The sequence below is a fragment of the Hyperolius riggenbachi genome, chromosome 2 (assembly GCF_040937935.1).
Source record: "Hyperolius riggenbachi isolate aHypRig1 chromosome 2, aHypRig1.pri, whole genome shotgun sequence".
Taxonomy (NCBI): domain Eukaryota; kingdom Metazoa; phylum Chordata; class Amphibia; order Anura; family Hyperoliidae; genus Hyperolius; species Hyperolius riggenbachi.
Window position 1 is genome coordinate 296,531,587 of NC_090647.1, and position 23,964 is coordinate 296,555,550.

Genomic DNA, 23,964 nt, shown 5'->3' on the forward strand with positions numbered 1-23,964 from the left:
TAACTCTGGTGCATTCAAATGTCATGTCATACACAGGCTTGCCTCTTTTGTGTTAGTGTTATGTGCAACGCAAAATATCATCTTTATGCAAAATGCCATTTCCCTGTAACTGACAAATATGATCGCTACAGAAGGGGGCAAACAGAACATCCTACATGGCGACATATCTTTTATTTCTGGCTATGCAATATAAATTTGTCCTTTCAGTTCTCAGCTTTTGCTTATTTGCTCATTCATTTTTATTGCTTCAAAGGTTGTGTGCTTATAAAGTACAGCTGTCATAAATACTCATCTTTGCCCTCGGCAGCTCACACCTGACCATGCTAAGGTCTGGAGGCCTAATGCTATGTACACACGTTACATTTTTTCATTCGATAGATGCGTTCGATTGATAATTTCAGTCATGTCCGATATTACTTCCGATCATTTTAATGCTTGATTTCTCATAGTAGTGAATGGAAATTTTTAAGAAAAGATAAGAGAATTGAGCGTTAAATCGAGCAGATAAACAAATCAAAAATCGATCAAACGGCAGAATTGGCCGAAAAAATGCAACATGTGTACCGAGCATAATGATCATAGCAACGGACATCTTGGTTTTTTTTTTGTTTTGTTTTTTTATACAGCACTACTACTCCCCAGGGATTAGGTGTTGCTATATAGCAGAAGAGTAAATGGCAGTTTATTTCTGTGCAGAGGTGTCCATAATTTTCTTTCAGTACTAACTGTAAACTGGAGCCTTTGATTTTTCCATTTTTTACACTGAATGAAGACTAACTGCATTCCCGTCCAACTACAATGCATTCCTTTTCTGTGCAATTTGATAACATACATATGAGAGTGGTTAATAGTCTAATACTGACTCTAGAAGGACTCTCTAGAGAAGAAACACCTGATGGGATTGTGGATATCACTTTAGCCATCATAAAATAAGAAGCTGCCTGCATGTGTGTGCATGTATGTTTGTGTGTATATGTTTTTTGTTAAGATGTCTTGCCACATTTTCCATACATTCCATTGATTCTAAATAACCACCACATACATACATTGGCGTCAATTCACCAGAGGTTACCAACCTATTTATCTCTTGGGAGGTAATTTACCTCCTGTGATATCTCCAAATAGCAATTCTCCAGAAGTATAGGGGAAAATATCGACCGAGAGAAATGCAAGAGATAAATGTGAGATAAGTATGAGATAAATAAGTGATAGTTAGTAGTTCGTTTTTCTCCAAATCACAATTCACCAGGGAAGAAAGGGGGTGTGGCCATTCGTTATTTTTTCATCTCTTTATCCCCTGAATGAACCTGGAGATATCGTGGTTTTCACACAGCAGCTGCTGCTGTGGAAGATGGAGCCTTTTGAGCTTACTCTGTTAGGCCTGGTGCACACCAAAAAAACGCTAGCAGATCCGCAAAATGCTAGCAGATTTTGAAATGCTTTTTCTTCTTTTTCTGTAGCGTTTCAGCTAGCATTTTGCGGTTTTGTGAAGAGTTTTTGGTGTAGTAGATTTCATGTATTGTTACAGTAAAGCTGTTACTAAACAGCTACTGTAACAAAAAACGCCTGGCAAACCGCTCTGAAGTGCCGTTTTTCAGAGCGGTTTGCGTTTTTCCTATACTTAACATTGAGGCAGAAACGCCTCCACAATCTAAAATCTGCAGCAGCCCGGGAGTATGCGTTTCTGCAAAACGCCTCCCGCTCTGGTGTGCACCAGCCCATTGAAATACATTACCCAAGCGTATCCGCAGCCGCAAGCGGATCGCAAAACGCAGCCGAACCGCTCTGGTGTGCACTAGGCCTTAGAGCTTGCTTCTATTATGAGGAGACGAAGGCGCAGGAGGAGGGTCTGTTTAATCGCCCCTCGTATTTTTCGTGAGAGAACAGTTCTTGATAATTTTACTGAGACAGAGGTGGTGAAGAAGTTCAGACTCACTCGTGATATGATTTATGATATGATCCGGCAGTAAAAGGCAGGAATACTCTGGTCAGGTAGTGGTAAAACTCCGCCTCCTACCCACAATGCTTCACTTTCAAGCTTACAGAGAGGAAAAGTATCCCATGTAAATCATTAATACCGATTACCTAACTCTCTGCTTTCTCACACTTTCCTCATGCATATCTCTCCATTATCCCCTGCTATCGAACACTTTTCTCTCTGTCCTCTCACACTGGTGAATTGACTCCAGAGTGTTAAAATACCTCATGAGATAAACTACCTACCTTTTTTCTCTTAGTAAATCCTCTCTGGTGAATTGACGCCATTGTGTAGTGGTCCGGATATGAATGGTGGTGGGGTAGGCCCAGAGCCGGGACAAGGTCCTCCAGCACCCAAGGCTGAGACACCAAAGTGCGCCCCTCCATCCCTGCCACCCGAGCCATCAAACACTGATTGCTATTAGACTAAGAGGCGCCACAGGGCCCACAACCTCCCCAACACCTTAATATCTAGTTATCTGGCTTGCAGTCACTGCCATGTATCCCCTTTTCTTATTTCTTTCTGCTTCAAACACAATTAGGAATGACAGCTGAATGAATTCTGCGCCCCCTCCTACACTGCGCCCTGAGGCTGGAGCCTCTCCAGCCTATGCCTCGGCCCGGCCCTGGGTAGGCCTGCTCCTACCTTAACACTGCTCCTTTAACCATTTCCCTGACAGCCGATGTGTCCTAAACGCAAACATCTACTGCCAAGCGGTTTTTAGACATTAGGTTTACTTAAGATTTTGTTTCAAGAAAACCTACATGAAATAGAACAAATTATGTATTGTTTTTTTCTGTAATGAATTGGGCTTGAGCGCTGAAACAAAATGTAGTTTTTTTTCCTGAAGATAGAATAACATTTTTGAGTGAAATATGTTAAATAAGTGAAATAAAATGTTTTTCAGTTTGTTTTTTTCAAAGAAGAATTAGGTGCAGGCAGTATAGGTACTGGCAGTACAGGTTGCCAGATATAGGTGCAGCCAGTATAAGTATTCAGAAATAGGTGCCCCAGTATAGGTATAAGTAGCAGGTATAGGTGTCACAATATAGGTAGTAGGTATAGTTTCCCCAGTATAGGTAGTAGGTATAGGAACCCCCAGTATAGGTAGCAGGTATAGGTGCCACTGCGGGGAGGGGGCCGACATCATCCTCTCTCCCTCCACATGGGAGGAATGATGTCGGCCCCCTCCCCGCTGCCTTCCGGGGGCAAATTAACGTACCTAGTATGTTGTTGGCGTTTAAGCCCTTACCTGCCAAATCATACCTAGTATGTGCTTGGCAGAGAGAGGGTTAAGCCACCCACTCCTATACCGTCTCTTTCCCTCCTATCATTTGAGGTTCACTCTGTCCACATCTGTTTTCCCTCCCTCCTGCAATTTACATGCCCCCCCCCCCCCCCAAGTGTCCCGAATCCTGCGGGACTGTCCCAATTTGGGGGGGCTCTCCCGCTATCCCAGTATGAGTCCCTTGTGTCCCGGCCGGCAATGGGCAGAGAGAGTGAAAAAAATGATCGAGGCGCCAGCAAGATGCCTGGCATCACATTTCTCCCTTACTTCTTTGGAATGTGCCCCCCCCCCTGTTTGCAGAGTACAGTGTGCGCAGCGGAGCGTGATGTCATCTTACCGTCCATCCACGCGTACCAGCATCCGACTTCACTCGGCTTCCTGTGACGTCACAGGAAGCAGAGAAGAGCCAGATGCCGGTATGTGTGGATGGACGGTAAGATGACAGCCCGCTCCGCTGCGCACACTGTACTCTGCAAACAGGTGGGGCACAGGGGGCACATTGCCTTTCTCTCCAGTGGCACCCTCCTCCCCAACCATGGGCAACCTCATCTTCCTCCCCACCCACGGGCACCATCACACTGTTCCCCCACCCACGGGCACCCTCACCCTCCTCCCCACCCACGGGCAGGGTATATGAGGGAATATTAATTAAAAAAACATGGGATATTAACAAAAAAAAAATTCTTCAAAATCTTTATGGTAGGCGAGTCTAGGGGGTGTGGCCTAAGTGTCCCGATTTCAAATTTAAAAATGTTGGGAGGTATGAATTTACAGTGTTCGACTGACTTCCTGGAACAGTTAAGCTGAGTACACACATGTGATTATTGCCACCCATTGGGAATCGAGAAATGATCCCTCGGGTGACAATTCGGGGACCAATACTGTTCAGATGCATTGCTAGCATTCTGTTGCTATGGAGCAGAAGGCTAATAATCAGCGCACGCTTCGGCACCCAAATTGTCCACTGGGTGCTGCTATAGCTGTAACTATTATTGTGGTCTATGTGGTGCCTGAGTATCCAAGCAGCTGTAGGTGCCCAAATTTCCCACACCGGTGCCCAAATTTCCCACACCGGTCCCCAACTGCTTGTCTGTTGTACCTTCATTCATGAACTTTGAGTGAAATAAGTAAATCTGAAATGATAATTCTCTAACCATGTTATTCTGCTTCTTTATTTGGAAAAAAAATGCTAATTATATACACTTGACCTGAGCCCATTTCTCCAACCACACTGCTTTGAGATAATATTTGGGGATTAGTTGAAAAGGGCGCCTGAGCTGCCTGTATGAAAAGGGCGCCTCATAGACATCAATGTTATTTCGGCAAATATCGGCTACAAGGTGGTGAAAAGTGCGCCCGAGTTTTGATATAGGCTACAAGCGGGTGCCCCTTGGTACCCCATATTTTATTTGGCTACTTTTTTGGCTACAAAAGGGCGCCCCTTTGTAGGCCATATTTTTTCGGCTACAAGGTTTTTGGCTACAAAAGGGCACCCCTTTGCAGCCCATATTCTTTATTCGGCTACAAGGTTTTTGGCTACAAAAGGGCGTCCTACTGTAGCCCATATTTTTTAATCAGCTACAAGGTTTTCGGCTACAAGGTTTTTGATTCTGCTACAAAGGATGCCCTTTCATAGTTGAGATGTTTGATTCTGGGGTACAATGGGGGTTAGGATTAGGCAACACAAGTGGGGGGTCTTAGTGTTGGGCACCAACTGGAGGGTCTTAGGGTTAGGCACCACCAGGGGAGTCTTAGGGTTAGGCACCACTTGGGAGGGTTAGGGTTGGGGAGGGTTCTGTGTGAGAGTAGGGAGAATTTAGGTCATAGTAATCACCAGGGAGGGGTTAGGGTTAGGCACCACCAGGGAGAGGTTAGGGTTAGGCAAAATCGGGAGGGTTCTAGCCTCCCTCTCTTTCCCTCCCTCCCCTCCTTCCCATGGGCGGTACAGGACAGCAATCCTTCCTGCACCGCCTCTGACCGTGCGGCATAAACACCGGGGATTTGTTCCCCGCGTGTTCACATTTCACCTGCGAGCCGCGATCGGAGGCTCGCAGGCTGTTCACGGAGACACCCTCCATGTAAATCCACTTACGACCTGCCACTGCCTATCGGCGTTAGGCGGTCGTTAAGTGGTTAATAGAGAAATTTAATAGAGAATGGAATTAATTATGATATGGTCAACAAAGGAGAATAAAGTATTACATGGAATCTGAAGTGAAAATAAACTTATATATGATTTGTATGTGTAGTACAGCTAAGAAATAGAACATTAGTAGCAAAGATATGAGTCTCATATTGTTTCCAGCAGAGCCGGGACAAGGTCCTTCAGCACCCAAGGCTGAGACAGCAAAGTGCGCCCCTCCATCCCTCCCACACTGATTGCTATTAGACTAATAGGTGCCCCAGGGCCCCCAACCTCCCCAACACCTTAATCTATAGTTATCTGGCTTGCAGTCACTGTCATGTATCCTTTTTCTTATTTCTCTCTGCTTCAAACACAATTGGGAATGACAGCTGAAATAATTGTGTACCCCCTCCTATACTGCGCCCTGAGGCTGGAGCCTCTTCAGCCTCTGCCTTGGCCCGGCCCTGGTTTCCAGTACAGGAATAGTTAAGAACCTCCAGTTATGATCTATGCAAAAGAGCTTATCTGAGCTCTCTGACTAATTTAGTCAGAGAGCAGCGCTTTTTCTGATGCACTTATCTCCACCTGTCTCTCATTGTTTCTGGTTTGTTTAAGGTTTCACTGTAGGGCTAATGACCCTTTGAACCTTCCTTCTGTGTTCCATAGTTTAAAATACAGAGTATAATTTGTAAACTGCAAATATTAGAGAATGATGCAATGTAAAAAAAGAAAAGAAAAGAAAAGCTATATAACTGAAAATAATAATATGAGACCCTTTTCTTTGCTACTAATGTTCTATGAATTATCCGTACTACACATACAATTCATTATATCATACTTTTTTTCACTTCATTGTCCCTTTTATGGTGCCCATACATGGTACAGTTTTTTATTTATTTTTTTGATCAGATAATTTCCTTCAATCATTCCGTTAGATCAAATACAAAGATTTTATAAACATGTCCGATGGGATTTTTATAAAGAAACGGGATATCGTTAGTTTTCCTTGATAAAAAGAAAAAAAAGATTATTTTTGACTTTCATTCGATTTAATCGGTTTGGTTGAATAAACAGGAAAATCAAACATTTTTATTGTATTGTGTATGAGCATCATAACACTTGGCAGCAGTTTGAGATTGACTTTAGTAGATGATTTTTCTTGTTCACTCAGTTATAAGGGAGATTTCTACTATGCTTCTTTCTGCTGCTTGATTTTTTCGTGCTGTAGTTTTTGTTGTAATAAATTCCTCTGCTTTCCCTGTAGCGAACTTATGCTGTTTTAAGTTTATAATATTGTCATCCCCATACACATTTCACTGCTGAATATTTTACATTGATATGCTATTTTTTTTTCCAGCTGCAATTGCACCAAAAGATGAACTATTCTATGGCTTTCTGAGGCCCTGGCTAGGTACGTTTTCTGTGCATTGTAAAGTATGCAATAGTTTGCATACATAAATATTTTTAAAATGTTTTTCTACTTAAAGGATAGCAGGGCCGAATGAAAAAGTAAAAACAGGGGAGCAGGCATGCATTGTGCAGTAAAGGAGGGGTAACGGGGGAGCGGTGGGCATGAGGACTACTTCGTATGCATGCCCGCCTCCCCCATTTTTTAATTTCTCATTCAGCTCTGGTATCCGTTAACAAACATTTCTGACCGTGACACCATAAGCTTGGCATTTTCATCATGTTTCAGAATTAGGGCAAACTCCAGGGGACCAGGAAAAGTAGCTTACTATATCAGAATTGTTTATACTGTATATCGTATAATTATACAGATGCATTTGCTGCGACCTGAGGAGCTTACTGTAGTTAGAGGTCTACTGTATCAGAGTTTACTATAACGAGATTCTACTGTAACATTATTTTCTTTGTAAGGTTTGTCACACTAAACCAAAGAGTGAAATCATATACCCCTGGTTTGACCTCTAATAGTTGTTCCTTAGGGCTCTTTCACACTAGAGGCTGCGGTAGAAAAGGCTGAAAGTCAGCCTTTTGCTTAACGCCAATACATAGCGTTTTCAAAGCCTTTTGAAAGAGTTTTACAGCCCATATGAAAACGTCCTTTTTTTTTTTCTTCTATAAAAATAAGTGAACAAGATAGCTGTAAAACGCTTTGAAAAGGCTTTGAAAACGCTGAAGTTGGCGTTTTCCATTGACTATCATTGAAACGCCAACAGTCAACTTCGGCTGTTAACAGCCCTGAAAAAGCTCCTGGGAGCGTTGAAACGCAACGCTTCAAAACGCTGAGTTAGATGTGAAAGGTAAAATGAAAGTCTATGGACTTTCTTTTACCTAGCAAAACGCCAACTTCGGCCGTGGCGTTAAAACGCCGAAAAATCCCTCTGGTGTGAAAGGGCCCTAAGCATGTATATTTTACCTTCAAGAAACTTTTTAAGCATCAGTAATAAATAAATCTTTTTTTCTGCTGCCATCCCTCATCCATCTTAGAAAACGGTAGAAATGATAGCTAATCTGCTTGTCTCTTAGAATACTTTTCTTACAATTTTAACTAAGTAGATGACATAAGGAAATCGGACACCTATATACTTCAAGTAGAACTAAAGACAAGTTTTTTGTTTGTTTGTATTTTTAGCTGGATTTAGAGAGTACAGTACTCTGGATGGCATGGGAAAGAATTGATACCTCAGTGTTAGGAGCTTTCTTCATACTTCCGCTCCCAATGATGAGATGGGAAAGAATTGATACCTCAGTGTTAGGAGCTTTCTTCATACTTCTGCTCCCAATGATGAGATCATAGCCAACAGGAAGTGAGCGGAAATATCCTAACAAATATGTCCAGCAATAATAAAGTCCTGAGAAAGAGGTTAACCCCTCACCTTAATCTAAAACTAAAATGTGGGAGGCACCCTGAAATTTTGACAGCAGTCTTAAAGGGAACCTTAACTGAATGGGGGGTAAAGAGTTTCACTTACCTGGGGCTATTACCAGCCCCCTGCAGCAGTCCTGTGCCCTCGGTGCCGCTCTGGAATCCTCTGGTCCCCCGCTGTCACTTAGTTTCGTTTTTGTCGACTCACCAGTCGCCGGCCGGCATGCGTATTATTGGACGCATTCACCAATGCAATTATCGCTATTGCGGACCGCAACGCGTACAAAAATACGCGTTGCCGCATTCGGCACGCGTAGATATGCGGCAACGCGTATTTTTGTAAGCGTTGCGGTCCGCAATAGCGCTAATTGCATTGGTGAATGTGTCCAATAATACGCATGGCGGCCGGCGACTGGTGAGTCGTCAAAAACGAAACTAAGTGACAGCGGGGGACCAGAGGATTCCAGAGCGGCACCGAGGGCACAGGACTGCTGCAGGGGGCTGGTAATAGCCCCAGGTAAGTGAAACTCTTTACCCCCCATTCAGTTAAGGTTCCCTTTAAAGAGGATCTGTAACCTCAAAAAATCCCCTGGGGGGTACTCACCTCGGGTGGGGGAAGCCTCCGGATCCTAATGAGGCTTCCCACGCCGTCCTCTGTCCCACGGGGGTCTCGCTGCAGCCCTCCGTGCAGCCGTGACGTAATATTTACCTTCCTGGCTCCTGCGCAGGCGCTCTGACGGCTGTCGGCTCCGAACTACACGGAAATACCCGATCACCGTCGGGTCTGCTCTACTGCGCAGGCGCAAGTTTCCGGCGCCTGCGCAGTAGAGCGGACCCGACTGAGATCGGGTATTTCCGTGTAGTTCGGAGAGGAAAGCAGCCACAGCGCCCCCGCTGAAGCCAGCAAAGGTAAATATTGAACTGACAGTCGGCACAGTCGCCGGCTGTTCGGAGGGCTGCAGCGAGACCCCCATGGGACAGAGGACGGCGTGGGAAGCCTCATTAGGATCCGGAGGCTTCCCCCACCCGAGGTGAGTACCCCCCAGGGGATGTTTTTCATGTTACAGAGTCTCTTTAAGTTACAGTGCTAGGTTTCTTGGACACTATCTGCATGGAGGCTGTGAGTTTCCTCCAGACACTCAGGTTTCCTTCCACAACTAGATTGCAAGATTTAAACTCTATAAAATGCTGCAGAACATTACAGCTCCATATAAATACAAAATAATGAAATAAATTTACTATAAATAAGCTATATAGTAGGTGGAAAGTAAGTTTCTGTCTGCTCAGCTAGCCATACATCTTCCTGATTTTGGTTGATTAATTGGAATACCGGCTTGCACCAAACAACATTAGAGTAAAGCCTCATACATGCATAAAAGGCTGTACAGATGTGCCACTAGCCGGCAGGTGACATGACGTCATACGGGAGGGGGATGAGAGGGGAGAACAAACCTCTTGGCAGTTGCTTAGCCAAAGCCACTGAACGGAGATGCTGAGGAGAGTCAGGGGCTGCTGTACACACTCTGAATTCTTAGCAGAGGCATTCGTTAGACTTGGCTGAGTTTAAACTAGGATGTGTATAGTGCTTAAGCTTCAGCAGAAATCTAATCTATAATATTGACCCCACCACAGCTGCCACTAGCTTTGTACTGCTTGATGCACAAAAACGCTATGTGACCTTTTATTTATCACCCATAAAATTGGTATTCTGATTAATACTCAATTTATATTTCAATCACATAGAGATTGGGAGTCCTCTACCTTTAAATAGACAAATGGAGACAAAAAAGCACACTCTGTATAGTAACCCTCACTAGCAATGGACTCACCTGAAGCTAATGAAACCCATGCAGGTGATCAGTGGGGTAGCTACAAACCTCGGGGCCCCGATGCAGAATTTGGACTCCCACCCTACATTAAATAGCCAGGAGTAGGTGCCTCCAGTATAGGTAGCCAAGATTAGATGCATCAGTATAGATCGTTAGGATTAGATGCCTCAGTGTAGATCGTCAGGAGTCAGTACCTCAACATAGAAAGCCAGGGATAGATGTTTCAGTATAGATAGCAAGGATTAGATGCCTCAGTATAGATAGTCAGGAATAGGTACCTCAGTATAGATAGTCAGGATTAGATGCCTCAGTATAGATAGTCAGGATTAGATGCCTCAGTATAGATAGTCAGGATTAGATGCCTCTGTATAGATAGTCAGGATTAGATGCCTCTGTATAGATAGTCAGGATTAGATGCCTCTGTATAGGTAGCCAGGCGGAGGTGGGACACAGCAGCAGTGGCTCAGCAGTCATCAGGTACTCACTTCACCCATGATCCACATGCTGCGGCTACAAACTTCTTCCTGTCCTACGTTCCACATCACAGTAAGAGTGCCCTCTAGGTGACACTCTTACTGTTACTGTGAGATGGAACACAAGAACAGGAAGAAGTTTGTAGCTGCAGCGCTTGGATCGTGGGCGAAGTGACTATCTGATGACTCCCTCCCTCACCGCCTCCCATCACGTTCATTACGTCAGTGTGCATGCCTAAAATTGTAAGTGTACGACGCGTACATCCTGACGGGAAGTGATGTGCGCTCCACGGTGGTTGCATTGCTCCTCTATTCCTGAGGACATAAATGCAGCTACTAGATTGTGCTAAATACCAGAAAAGTCTATGTCTCCACTGTTCCTACACGGGATTCTATGCGGACAAAATTAAAAAACGACTAGTTTATTAAGTTCAGTTAATATGATGTAAAAAATAAAACTACATATAAGAAGGAGTAGTGGTTTCTTAGTGGTTTCCCTAGATTGAGGAACAGTCTTTTATAAGGGAAAGGATCATTACAGGTTGCTGTATTTAATTACCATAAATTAACAATTTAACAATTCTATAGGATCCATTTCTCAGTGTAATGGATAGCGGAGATGCCGCCGCGGCGGTCTGGTCTCCGGCATGCTTCCCTTCTTCCTGTCCCGGCAGGAAGTTTAAACAGTAGAGGGCGCTCTACTGTTTAAACTTCCCCCAGACAGGAAGAAGGGAAGCATGCCGGAGACCAGACCAGAGCGGAGAATGAAGAGCGGAGATCCGGGAGTCGCGCCGGCGGAGCAGGTAATGTATGCGGGATGGGGGGAAGCGGCGGCAGCACCACCACCACCACCACAGATTGTGAACGGTTTCAGGCTGAAATCGGTTCACAATCTGTTTGCAGTAAAGGTAGCCATACGATCCCTCTCTGATCAGATTCGATCAGATAGGGATCTGTCTGTTGGTCGAATCTGATGGCAAATCGACCAGTGTATGGCTAACTTTAGCCAGATTCTGTTGATAGCTTAAAGTACTAATTTAATTGTATTATTTGTTATGACCCTCTGCTAGCCTTGACTACTCTTCTGCCTACTGATTCTCTGCTGATGCCTATCTGATCCTGTTGCCGACTCAGCTTGAACCTTACTCTGATTCCGTCTTCTGTCTTTGTACCGTATCTGTCCGTGTGTTGCCGTATCTGCTTGTCTGACTCTCCTGCCCTCACCAGTGAGCTTAGTTCTGGTGAGGGATTCTCAGTACACTCTTTATCACCTGCTCCTCAGGTTGATAACTGCAGTACAGTCTAAATCACCAGCTCCTCAGGTTGATAACTGCAGTACAGTCTTAACCTCCTTGGCGGTAACCCCGTGTGTGACACGGGGTAAGCCGCCGGAGGGTGCCGCTCAGGCCCTGCTAGGCCGATTTTCATAATTTTTTTTTTGCTGGACGCAGCTAGCACTTTGCTAGCTGCGCCAGCACTCTGATCGCCGCCGGCCCCCGCCCGATCGCCGCTATCTGCTGCGGCGCGCGGCCCCCCCCCCCAGACCCCAGCGCTGCCTGGCCAATCAGTGCCAGGCAGCGCCGAGGGGTGGCCCGGGACTCCCAATGACGTCCCGACGTCAGTGACGTCGGTGACGTCATCCCGCCCCGTCGCCATGGCGACGGGGGAAGCCCTCCAGGAAATCCCGTTCTATGAACGGGATTTCCTGATCGGAGATCGCCGAAGGCGATCGAAGCGGGCGGGGGGATGCCGCTCAGCAGCGGCTATCATGTAGCGGGCCCTCGGCTCGCTACATGATTAAAAAATTTTTATTTTTTTTTAAAACTGCTGCGCTCCCTCCTGGCGGTATTTTTCATACCGCCAAGGAGGTTAATCACCTGCTCCTCAGGTTGATAGCTGCAGTACAGTCTTAATCACCTGCTCCTCAGGTTGAAAGCTATAGTACAGTCTGAATCACCCGCTCCTTGGGTGATAAGTACCTTCTTTCTTACTGTGCATCACCCACTCCTCGGGTGATCCGATCACTACTTCATCTGCGTCTCCAGCCTGCTGGAGTACTGATTCCAGTGTTCTATAGAGGTACCTCCCTTTACCAGCTCCTCTGGGAAAGTGGGTATCTCTATTTATATTTACTGTTGCACCAAACACTTCTTACACCTGGTTGTCCTGTGTCTTGCTATACTCGCATTATTGGTGCAGATCACCACATAATCAGGTTTAGCATCTGTATTATTGGTGATACTGCAGATCACCAATAATCAGAAAATCTGTCCTTGCTGACACCGATCGTTACACTCATGGTCTCCTTTATTCAGCACTACGATTATACTCCTACGCATTACCCCACTTCTCTATCCCTAAGATATCTCCATACCATTAAAAACACAATCAGAGTTTCTGGACAAAATATGGCATTATCATACTGCATTCACGATATTATCATTTACTTCTACATGGTTTAAGGGTCCAAGAAGCAAGCCATATCTATATGGTCATTCAAACCTAGGGCTCCCATTGCATCACTATTTAATTATCCACCTGCTCTCTCGTCTTAACAGTAGTTGTTCTCTATCGCCCCCTGTTGGAGGAACAGGGGCTTGTTCTAAACCTGCAAACGACAAACAAGATGTATTCCTCCCATGTTCTGTTCTGATATGCTCTATTAATCTGGTGCAGCCTTTTCCGGTCTCCACTGATTTTATATGTTCTTGTATTCACTTCCTCATTTCCCTCGTCATCATTCCAATATAGAACCGGTGACATGGACACCATATGATATAATCCACAAACTTCATCCTGCAAGTTATAAAATCTTATAAACTTATCTAGTTCTTCACTGGTCCTACTTTTAAATATGTTCCTGGTTTCATTTGTGGACAAAGGGCACAGTGGCCACATCTATAGTTCCCCTTTGACAGCCCTTGTTCCAACTACGTTGATTCTCTTGGCATTTTAAATTTACTAGCTGTGAGTTTATCGCCTAAGGTGGGTGCTCTCCATGTAATTAGTGGAGGTTGAACGTGAAGGTAGGTGGTGTCATGCGGCGTGATGTGCGCTAGACTCGGAGCGGAAGCCTGACACTATAAACAGCCCTTACGTGCCCGGAGCCTTGGAAGAAGCTAGTTTAGAGCGAAACGGTCGGCAGGTAGACCGCTGCTCCCACATTGCCACACGGCAAAGGCAGCACAGGGTAGGTCTTTTAACAACTTATTTAATGCAATTAATGCAACTTGTGCTTCAATGTTTTGGAAAGTGCCTAGAATAAAGTATATTGAAGAGGAGCCTGTGATGTAGTGCCGGATGATTTCCCTTCTCTAACAATTGAATAGAAAAATATTTGTTCCGACATCCTGTTAATTCATACCCCCAAGACGCTTCTATATGAAACCTGGAACCTTAGTGCTAGTAGCTCTATTCTCACATTGTAGATAGTATAAATATGGTAACAATTTGTACCTATATATAAGCTACTAAGCTACTCTCACACAGAGATTATACATCGGAGGAGACAACCTACAAACATCTATGTACCGCAAACCTACAGACCGTCCTACATACCTCAGGTATGACAGTTTCCACCTCAAGCACATAAAGAATTACATAATTTACAGCCAAGCAATAAGAAGCAATTGGATCTGTTCTGAGGGGTGACAGAGATAAACACCTGGATTACCTGAAGATCTTTATTAAACAAGGATATAATCCCCTAATGCCCCAAATTGAGAAGGACTCAACTCCTGAAATACAAGCAAGACCAGAAAGAGAACTGTGTCCCACTGGTGGTAACCTACAAACCACACCTGGAAATCTTAACAAAGATTGCAAAATAACTCCATCCTATTTTACACAAGGATCAGAGACTGAGAAAGATATTCCCTAAACCTCCCCTTCTAGCATATCACCAGCCACCCAATCTTAAACAGACGATTGCCTTGAATAGGCTGGAACATTCCCCTGCCGACAGAAAAGATGTGGGACCTACAAACATCCATTTCACTGACAGTATACCAATACCAGGTACAAAACAGGAGTACAAAGTACAAGGCACTTTTTCCTGTGATTCTTCTAATGTATACCAAACTAGAAGAATCACAGGAAAAAGTGCCTTGTACTTTGTATTCCTGTTGTGTACCTGGTATTGGTATACTGTCGGTGAAATGGATGTTTGTAAGTATGTATGATCATATGTGCTAAATGCCCCAAAGGAATTTATGTGGGAGAAACGAGACGAACCTTACGTGAGTGTATGAATCATCACAGGTTCACCATAAACAGTTGTACATTGGTTCAAAACTGTAGATGAAGGTTTCAATAAGGATTACAATTCATTGTGCAGATACTGTATGAGTTTTAATCCAACTATCCTTTTTGTTTTTTTAGTTTCTTGTACTACAATTAATGCCTTTTTAATCCTTGTGCTGGTAGGAAGGTTTTACATTCTACAATTTGCTTTAGCAAACTGAATCTATGGAATGTGGTATTCAAGCAGACTAGGGGTCTTATCTTTTTTGTTGTAAATTACTTAGCATCTCTGGGGGAATCTCTTGATGCTGTAACTAGGCATCCAATGACATTTATGGCAGTACAAGGTATCTCCTTTTCAATGTCCAATGTATATAAGCTGTGTTCTATAGTTTGTCAGTGTTCAGGAATCAGTCTGATGAAGGCTTCATTGCCGATGATTACTGCTTTTCTTCTAAGTTAGCCAATAAATGGAATAATCCTGATTCACAACTTCTTGCATTTACTGACGGCTAACACGGTACAACACTCTACAGCTGGGTCTACACGTGCCAATGTATCTTATCAATCGAGCCGCTGATGCGGCTCGATTGATAAGATCCGACAGGTCCGATCTCGCCGCGGCCGATTCCCCGCGAGTGGACAACAGCGGGGAATCGAGCGGAAGATAAGCGGGGACGAGTGGGTATCGAATCCGACGGACGAGCGGGGATGCGGCAGGTACGCGCAGGGATTCGGAAGAGTCGATCCGGTGGCTAATCAAGCCGCCAGATCGCTCCGTGTAGATGGAGCATAATACTCATATATAAAAGAATCTTAAAATCAGTTTAAACAATAAAATCATAAATATTATAAAAGAGTTTAAGCAATACATATAAACAACATTTGTCACCCTAAGTATAAACTTGATGCACCTAATATACTAAAAGGCAGTTGTAACATGCACAATGTGGTTGCAGTGCTGCATGTGGAAATTACAAGTGCCTGTGTAATGTAAGTGGTAGCATAGGAATGTGTGTGCACATGGGGTGCGTTTGCATGCGGTGGAGAGTAGTACTGCACAAGGCAGGCCAGCAGGCTTTGTGTAATCTATAAAGATTGCTGATAAATATAGAAAATCAGCAGCCTGTCAGCCAGCATTTTTTTTTACTTATTACCATAATAAGATTTATATAGCGCTGCCATCTCATGCAGCGCTGCACAGAGGATAGTCTTGTCACTTAACTGTCCCTCGGAGGGGTTCACAATGTAATCCCTATCATAAGCATATGTATGTAGTGTATGTATGTATGTATGTATCTCAAGGTGGCCAATAATGAACCAATCTCCGTCATCCAATCTTATCAAATCTATTTAGTATAAAGGTAAATTGAATGAATCATATATATATATATATATATATATATATATATATATATATATATATATATATATATATATTGTTGTAAGATTGGTGGAGAAAGGTTGGATCAGTAGTAGCCACCATGAGTCTAGAGCCAGTTTGGGGGGGGGGGGGGGAGGGAGGGAAATAAGTTTTTTTTTTTTTTTTTTTTACAAAAATACAGGCCTTAATAAAACAAAAAAATAAAATAAAAATAGCAACAGCAATCAAATACCACCAAAAGAAAGCTCTATTAGTGGGAAGAAAATGATGTAAAATTAATTGGGTGCCAAGTTGTATGACAAAGCAATAAACCGTTAAATTTGTGAAGTGCCGAATCGTAAAAAAATAACCTGGTCACTAAGGAGGTATAAATCTCTGGTCCTCTCAAGTGGTTAAAGAGAAAAGCTTTATGAATAAGCCCCAATATCTTTATCAAATCTAACATCTAATTTCCATCTAATTTATTAAAAACGTAATAGTGTATAGCTAGCTTAAGCGTAATTTAAATTCTTAAAGGGGTTCTGTGGAGCCTATGAAAAACAAAAACCTGACACTTACCTGCGGCTTCTATTGGCCCCCTGCAGCTGTAATGTCCCGCGCCGTCCTCCTACAATTCTCCGTTAGCTGCCGCCGGTCCCGGTCTAATTCTTCCAATCCTGAATGAGAACTGCGGCTGCCAGGCGCAGTACAAGAAAACTTTGTATTGCGCCTGCGCAGTAAGCTCCTGATGACGCACGGGAGAGCGAGCACTATTAGTCTATTTACATGAATAATTAGACTGGGCTGGCAGCAAGGACCGGAGAATCGTAGGAGGATGGCACGGGACATTACAGCTGCAGGGGGCCGATAGAAGCCCCAGGTAAATGTCAGGTTTTTGTTTTTAATAGGCTCTACAGAACCCCTTTAAGCTTAATTTAAATTGCCATGCATTGTACCAACCAACCCCCCTTTCCCCAGTTTCCTCCCGGGCTGCTCTGTTGTACTGCTGTGCCCCTCATAAAGATGACCCATTCAGGGCTTTTGCTCATGTGTAGCATGGGCCGGTGTGGTGAAATTTTTTGCAACTTTATCAGATTTTGCAACCGGTTGCATTTATTTATAGGTATAGCTATCAGAAAGTGCAACCTAACCATTGACTTTAACTTATCTGTATCAGAAAATGCAACCCAACCAAACCCTATTCTCACACAGAACCCTCCCCTCTTGCTCAACTAATAACCACCCCCTGGAGGAAACAATCCCCCCTCTTGCTCAACTAAAAACCCCCCCTGGAGGGAACAATCCCCCCTCTTGCTCAACTAATAACCCCCCCTGGAGGGAACAATCCCCCCTCTTGCTCAACTAATAACCCCCCCTGGAGGGAACAATCCCCCCTCTTGCTCAACTAATAACCCCCCCCCCCCCTGGAGGGAACAATCCCCCCCTCTTGCTCAACTAATACCCCCCCCTGGAGGGAACAATCCCCCCCTCTTCCTCAACTAATAACCCCCCCTGGAGGGAACAATCCCCCTTCTAGCTCAATTAGATCTGTGGTTGCAAAAAATTGCAGGCGTGTTAGCAGAGAGGAGCCACGCCTACACAGTCATACACTGTCCTCTATGGCAAGATGCAAAATCTAATGGGTAGCAAAATTTTTCACTACACCGGCTCTGTGTATGTGCAGTAGCCTGCCACTGGATCAGTCAACGAGTTTTCGGTGGGCAAAACGGCACAACGGAGAGGCCCGGGAGGAAAGCGAGGGAGCTGTAAGGCAATGGGGCTGGAAGAAGAACCAGGTATATAAAATAGATCCCCCCCCTGTCTCAGGTACACATAACTGAGGAAGAAGAGAGGACCTGAGAGCAAGGCTTACATACTTCTTCATTGTAACATACCGTTCACACAATACAATAAAACACTGTGTAGTGATTGTTTTTATTAGATTATATGGGCAGCATGTTACAGTAATGGATTATTCAGGACCTACTCCTGGTGCCCTCCTACATCCATATTGTCAATTATGCTTAGTTAATGAGTATATTTACAATACTTATGTGAAAGTCATTGCATAATATAATAATGGTTTATCTATAGGTGATGGCCTTTTACTTAGTCGAGGAGAGAAATGGGGACGGCATCGGCGTCTCTTGACACCTGGATTTCATTTTGATATCTTAAAACATTATGTGAAAATCTTCAACCAGAGCACAGACATAATGCATGTAAGTTCAAACGCACTCTAACAAGAGAAAGACAAATCTGCAGCTCTAACAGAAGAGCAAAGTAAGTCCAATTTTGTCTAAATACAAAATGGCATTGGAAAACTGTCAAGTCCTTAACCATCGCCGTGTGTATAGACAACTTCCTGCATGCCATCCTGCCATGTTTATGGGAATGCATATGTGTCTCTAGGGATGGTTTACAACCTTTAAACTATATTCGATTTGTTTTGTGTATTTTAAACGATCATCATAGTTAAAAGCCTTGGAAGAAAGGGTTTTCAAGGAGTGCATATAGATTGGATGCAGTGAGTTTGGGCTCCAGTATTAGGGTATTGGTAAAGAAATGATTGATACTCCTGCTGCTCTGGTTTTGCAACATGTTTTCAACTGTTCTGGCACATACATTGATTCTACCTGTAAAGGATACCTCTAAAACCAATTTCCCGTCCTTGTGCCCAATCCTACCCTCCACATAACTGAACTTTTTCCTGGTGCCTAATGCTAACGTCCTCCTTATATTAACCCCTTCCAGATGCTTATACCTACTGTACTAACACTAATATTTTCCTCATGTCTGACATCCCCTACCTAACATATTTACTCCCTGATCCTAAAAGGGAACCGTAACTGTAAAAAAAAAATTACAAGAGTTTCACTTACCTGGGGCTTCTACCAGCCCCCCACAGCCGTCCTGTCCCGCGCCAGTCCTCAACGATCCTCCATTCCCCTGCCGCGTTGCAGTTTTGCCCACTGTGCCTGCGTTGCCCTAGCCACGCTTATCCTGGTGCACGTTCAGGTCATCATACGCATCCTGGGCAGGAGCAGTAAGAGGTTCTCTATTACTGGGCCTGCGCAGTATGCGTTCGATGACATGAATATGCACAACAAGGGCTGCACAGGCACAGTACTGAAACTGCACCACGGCAGGGGAACGGAAGGATCATTCAGGACTGGCACAGGACAGAACGGCTGCAAGGGGCTGGTAGAAGCCCCAGGTAAGTAAAACTCTTGTCATTTTTTACAGTTAAGGTTCCCTTTGAAGTGAACCTGAACCGAGTAAAATAATTTAAAATAAACACATGATGTACCTGCAAATGAATATTACATACTTACCTCGCCGTCAGTTCCTCTCAGAAGCTCACCATTTTCTTCTTACGACAACTCTTTCCTTTACTGACGGGATTTTGCCAGAACTGAAATATATCAGTTGCTTTCAGTTATTTATCAGTTGCTGTCAGTTATAACTGAAAGGACGACTGATGAGCAAGGTAATGTCCACGTTTCCATATGCATCAAGTTGACGATATTACAGTTTAACAGTGTGCTGACCAGGAAGCTGTTATGGGGTAATGGCCATTTTCAAAATGGAGGACAGAGAATTCTACTGGTCACAGAGAACAAACTGGACGCAGGAGTGGAGAAAGAGATTGATAAGTAGACTACATGGGAAGTAAGTATGATGTGTATGTTTATTTTCACTTTTAATCTTCAGTTCAGGTTTGCTTTAACCTTGACCTCCCACCATTGTTAACCCATTTCTGATACCTTACCATAACATTCTAAACCTAAAAATGAATGCTAACCTTCTCCTACCCTATCTGTTAACACTAACCCTCCTAATCTCTAGATCTAACTGTGATAGATAACCCTAACTGATACCCACTTGCTCATTTCAGCATTTGGCTTTTGACTTTCCAGTGCCTGTCCAGAACAGTATTGTTGGCCAACCAAACAATGCGATGCTGATATAGTGTGGATGCATAATTTCAAAAATCACCAGGAGAATGTTCAACAAAGTGGCTTTGTTTTCACATACAGTGGGTGTAATGAATAGCGGAGATGCCGCCACGTGGACAAGCGGCATGGCGGCTATCTCCGCCTCCAAGCCGGTGGCTTCTGCCGCACAGCAACATGCTGCTAGTTCGCCTGGTCCTTCTAGTGCACACAGATTGAGAGCTACGCGCGTGCCAGGCGACAGGACCTTTATGCTAGCAGAAGGGGAGTCAGCTGATCGTGCCGATCAGCTGACTCCAGCTAGGTTCCGGATTGGCTGGGTGAGTGGGGCGGCGCTGCGGAGCGCTCTGGGTATATATAGGACTTGCCTGTCAGTTGCAAGTTGTCTGCTGTTGCGAAAACTTACGTGTGAGCACTCAGACCCCAGTCAGATCTTACAGTGTGTTAGAACCAGCTGGAGCTGGGAATTCACACTTAGTCAGATTCCGGTGATAGCCGTTACATTGCTACTGTTTATCTGTTAATCTAGTTCCCAGGTGTTGAGACCAAGGACCTCACACCTAAGACTAGGAGATTGCTACATTGCTACTGTTTATCTGTTAAGACTGGTTCCCAGGTGTTGAGACCAAGGACCTCACACCTAAGACTAGGATTGTTATTTATATTCTGTTATCTGTTATGATCTCTGGCTTTCCTGACCACTCTCCTGCTCACTGATTCAGTACCTCCGGCTATCTGATCACCTGTTGCCGACATTGCCTGTACCCGGATACCGAATCAGTCTTCTGTCTCTGTACTTTATCTGTCTGTGTGTTGCCGACTCTGCTTGTCTGACCTTTCTGGGTGTCACCCAACCCTTGGGTGGTCAGCCTTACTGCACTATCCGTGACACTTGCTATTCAGGTGTTCACCAACTGCAAGCACAGGTTAGGGTCACCTGCTTCTCAGGAGACCATCTTGCAGCTCAGCCAGTGGTCTCTATCACTAAGGAGTCCACTGGCTGCAGTACAGTCTGATTCCCTGCCCTCAGGGAATCCTTGGCTGCAGTACAGTCTGATTCCCTACTCCTCGGGAAGTCACTGGCTGCAGTCTAATCATATCTCTCATTCAACCAGTATAACTCCGGCAGTCCAGTCAGTGGTTCCTGCTCTTCAGGTGTCCACTGGCTGCAATACCATCTGATTCCCTGCTCCCCAGGGAATCCTCGACTGCAGTTCCATCATATCACTCATTCCACCAACTGTCCTCTTTGCAGCCCAGTCAGTGGGACCCTGCCCCTCAGGGGTCCACTGGCTGCAGTGCAGTCTGGTTCCCTGCTCCTCAGGGAATCCTTGGCTGCAGTAGTGTCTGTATCTCCCGCCCCACGGGAGATAACCTCTCTGATTACTGTTGCAACAAACACTATATCACATTGGGTGTTCTGTGTCTAGCTATACTAGCATTATTGGTGATTCTGCTGATCACACATAATCAGGTATAGCATCTGTATTGTTGGTGATACTGCAGATCACCAATAATCAGAAAATATCTGTGTTGCTGACACCATTCGTTACAGTGGGATGCGGAAGTTTGGGCAACCTTGTTAATAGTCATGATTTTCCTGTATAAATCGTTGGTTGTTATGATAAAAATGTCAGTTGAATATTTCATATAGGAGACACAAACTGTGATATTTGAAAAGTTAAACGAAGTTTATTGGATTTAAAGAAAGTGCGCAATAATTGTTTACATAAAATTAGGCAGGTGCATAAATGTGGGCACTGTTATCATTTTATTGATTCCAAAACCTTTAGAATTAATTTATTGGAACTCAAATTGGCTCAGTAACCCCTGACCTACATACACAGGTGAATCCAATTATGATAAAGAGTATTTAAAGTGGTCTAACACCCAGCATTTCAACTTTGCTTTAAAAGATTGCTTACAGCTTAGAAACTATTATGCCAGATTTATTTTTAGCAGAAATTCACTGAATGGATTAAAGATGACATTTTAGTGTTGCATTTAGCTAGAAATCCTCCTCCATGCTGAGGTTATTAGATACAAATGTATCTATTTACAATGTAAATAAAGAAACACCTCTCTGAGAGAGCACAGAGGGCTTCCCAGACAGGCTTTTCAGAGGTCTATTTGCTTTCCAAAACAAAGATACATTTGTAACTAAACCTCAGCACGGATGCAGATTTCTAGCTAAATGCAAAATTAAAATGTTATGTTTAACCCATTCAGTGAATTTCTGCTTAAAAAAAAATGTGACATAATAGTTTCTAAGCTGTAAGCAATCTTTTAAAGCAAAGTTGTAATGCTGGATGTTAGACCGCTTTAAGGGGGTCAATTGTAAGTTTCCCTCCTCTTAATTTTCTCTGAAGAGTAGCAACATGGGGGTCTCAAAACAACTTTTAAACGACCTGAAGACAAAGATTGTTCACCATCATAGTTTAGGGGAAGGATACACAAAGCTTTCTCAGAGATTTTAGCTGTTTCCACAGTTAGGAACATATTGAGGAAATGGAAGACCACAGGCTCAGTTCAAGTTAGTCTCAAAGTGGCAGACCAAGAAAAAACTTGCATAGACAGAAGCGACGAATGGTGAGAACAGTCAACCCACAGACCAGCACCAAATACCTACAACATCGTCTTGCTGTAGATGGAGTCACTGTGCATCGTTCAACCATTCAGCAAACTTTACAGGAGATGCTGTATGCGAGAGTGATACAGAGGAAGCCTTTTCTCCACCCACAGCACAAACAGAGCTACTTGAGGTATGCTAAAGCACATTTGGACAAGCCAGCTTCATTTTGGAATAAGGTGCCGTGGACTGATGAAACTAAAATTGAGTTATTTGGGCATAACACAGGGCTTTATGCATGGAGGGAAAAAAAACACAGCGTTCCAAGAAAAATGTGGTGGTTCCAACATGCTGTGGGGCTGTGTGGCCAGTGCAGGGACTGGGAATCTTGTCAAAGTTGAGGAACTCATGTATCCCACTCAGTATCAGCAGATTCTGGAGACCAATGTCCAGGAATCGGCGACAAAGCTGAAGCTGCGCTGGGGCTGGATCTTTTAACAAGACAACGACCCTAAACACTGCTCAAAATCCACTAAGGCATTCATGCAGATAAACAAGTACAGGTAGTCCCCGATTTACGAACGCCCGACTTACGAACGACCTGCCAATACAAACGGCATGGATTCTCTGTTTCCATGGGAACAAGTCAAACATTTTCTTTTTTCAAATTGGACTTTTTGAGAAAATCGATTTAAAAAAAAAAAAAAATCACAGAAAAATGGCTTTTAAGCTTGTATAAACAGGGACACTGGAGGCACAGAGGAGGTACAGACAGAGATGGCACAATGTTCTGACTTAAGAACAGATTCAGGTTAAGAACAAACCTACAGTCCCTATCTCGTTCGTTAACCAGGGACTACCTGTACAACATTCTGGAATGGCCATCTCAGTCCCCAGAACTGAATATAATTAAAAATCTGTGGTGTGAGTTAAAGAGAGCTGTCCATGCTTGGAAGCCATCAAACCTGAATGAACTAGAGATGTTTTGTAAAGAGGAATGGTCCAAAATACCTTCAACCAGAATCCAGACTCTCATTGGAACCTACAGGTAGCGTTTAGAGGCTGTAATTTCTGCAAAAGGAGGATCTACTAAATATTGATTTCATTTCTTTTTTGTGGTGCCCAAATTTATGCACCTGCCTAACTTTGTTTAAACAATTTTTGCACACTTTCTGTAAATCCAATAAACGTTTTTCACTTCTCTAATATCACTGTGTGTATCTCCTACATTATATATTTAACTGACATTTTTTATCGTAACAACCAACGATTTATACAGGAAAATCATGACGATTAACAAGGTTGCCCAAA

The 23,964-nt window shown here is 43.8% G+C and overlaps 1 protein-coding gene across 8 annotated transcripts in view; it reads left to right on the plus strand.

Moving 5' to 3' along the window:
* LOC137546475 (ultra-long-chain fatty acid omega-hydroxylase-like) overlaps nt 1-23,964 on the plus strand; it is a 179,284-nt gene that overhangs the window by 115,879 nt on the left and 39,441 nt on the right. For all 8 annotated transcript variants that reach the window (XM_068268995.1, XM_068268992.1, XM_068268991.1 and 5 more), the window contains 2 exons: nt 6,749-6,802; nt 18,223-18,350. In XM_068268995.1, coding sequence (XP_068125096.1) covers nt 6,749-6,802; nt 18,223-18,350 — 182 coding nt within the window. The remainder of the gene's footprint in view (nt 1-6,748; nt 6,803-18,222; nt 18,351-23,964) is intronic.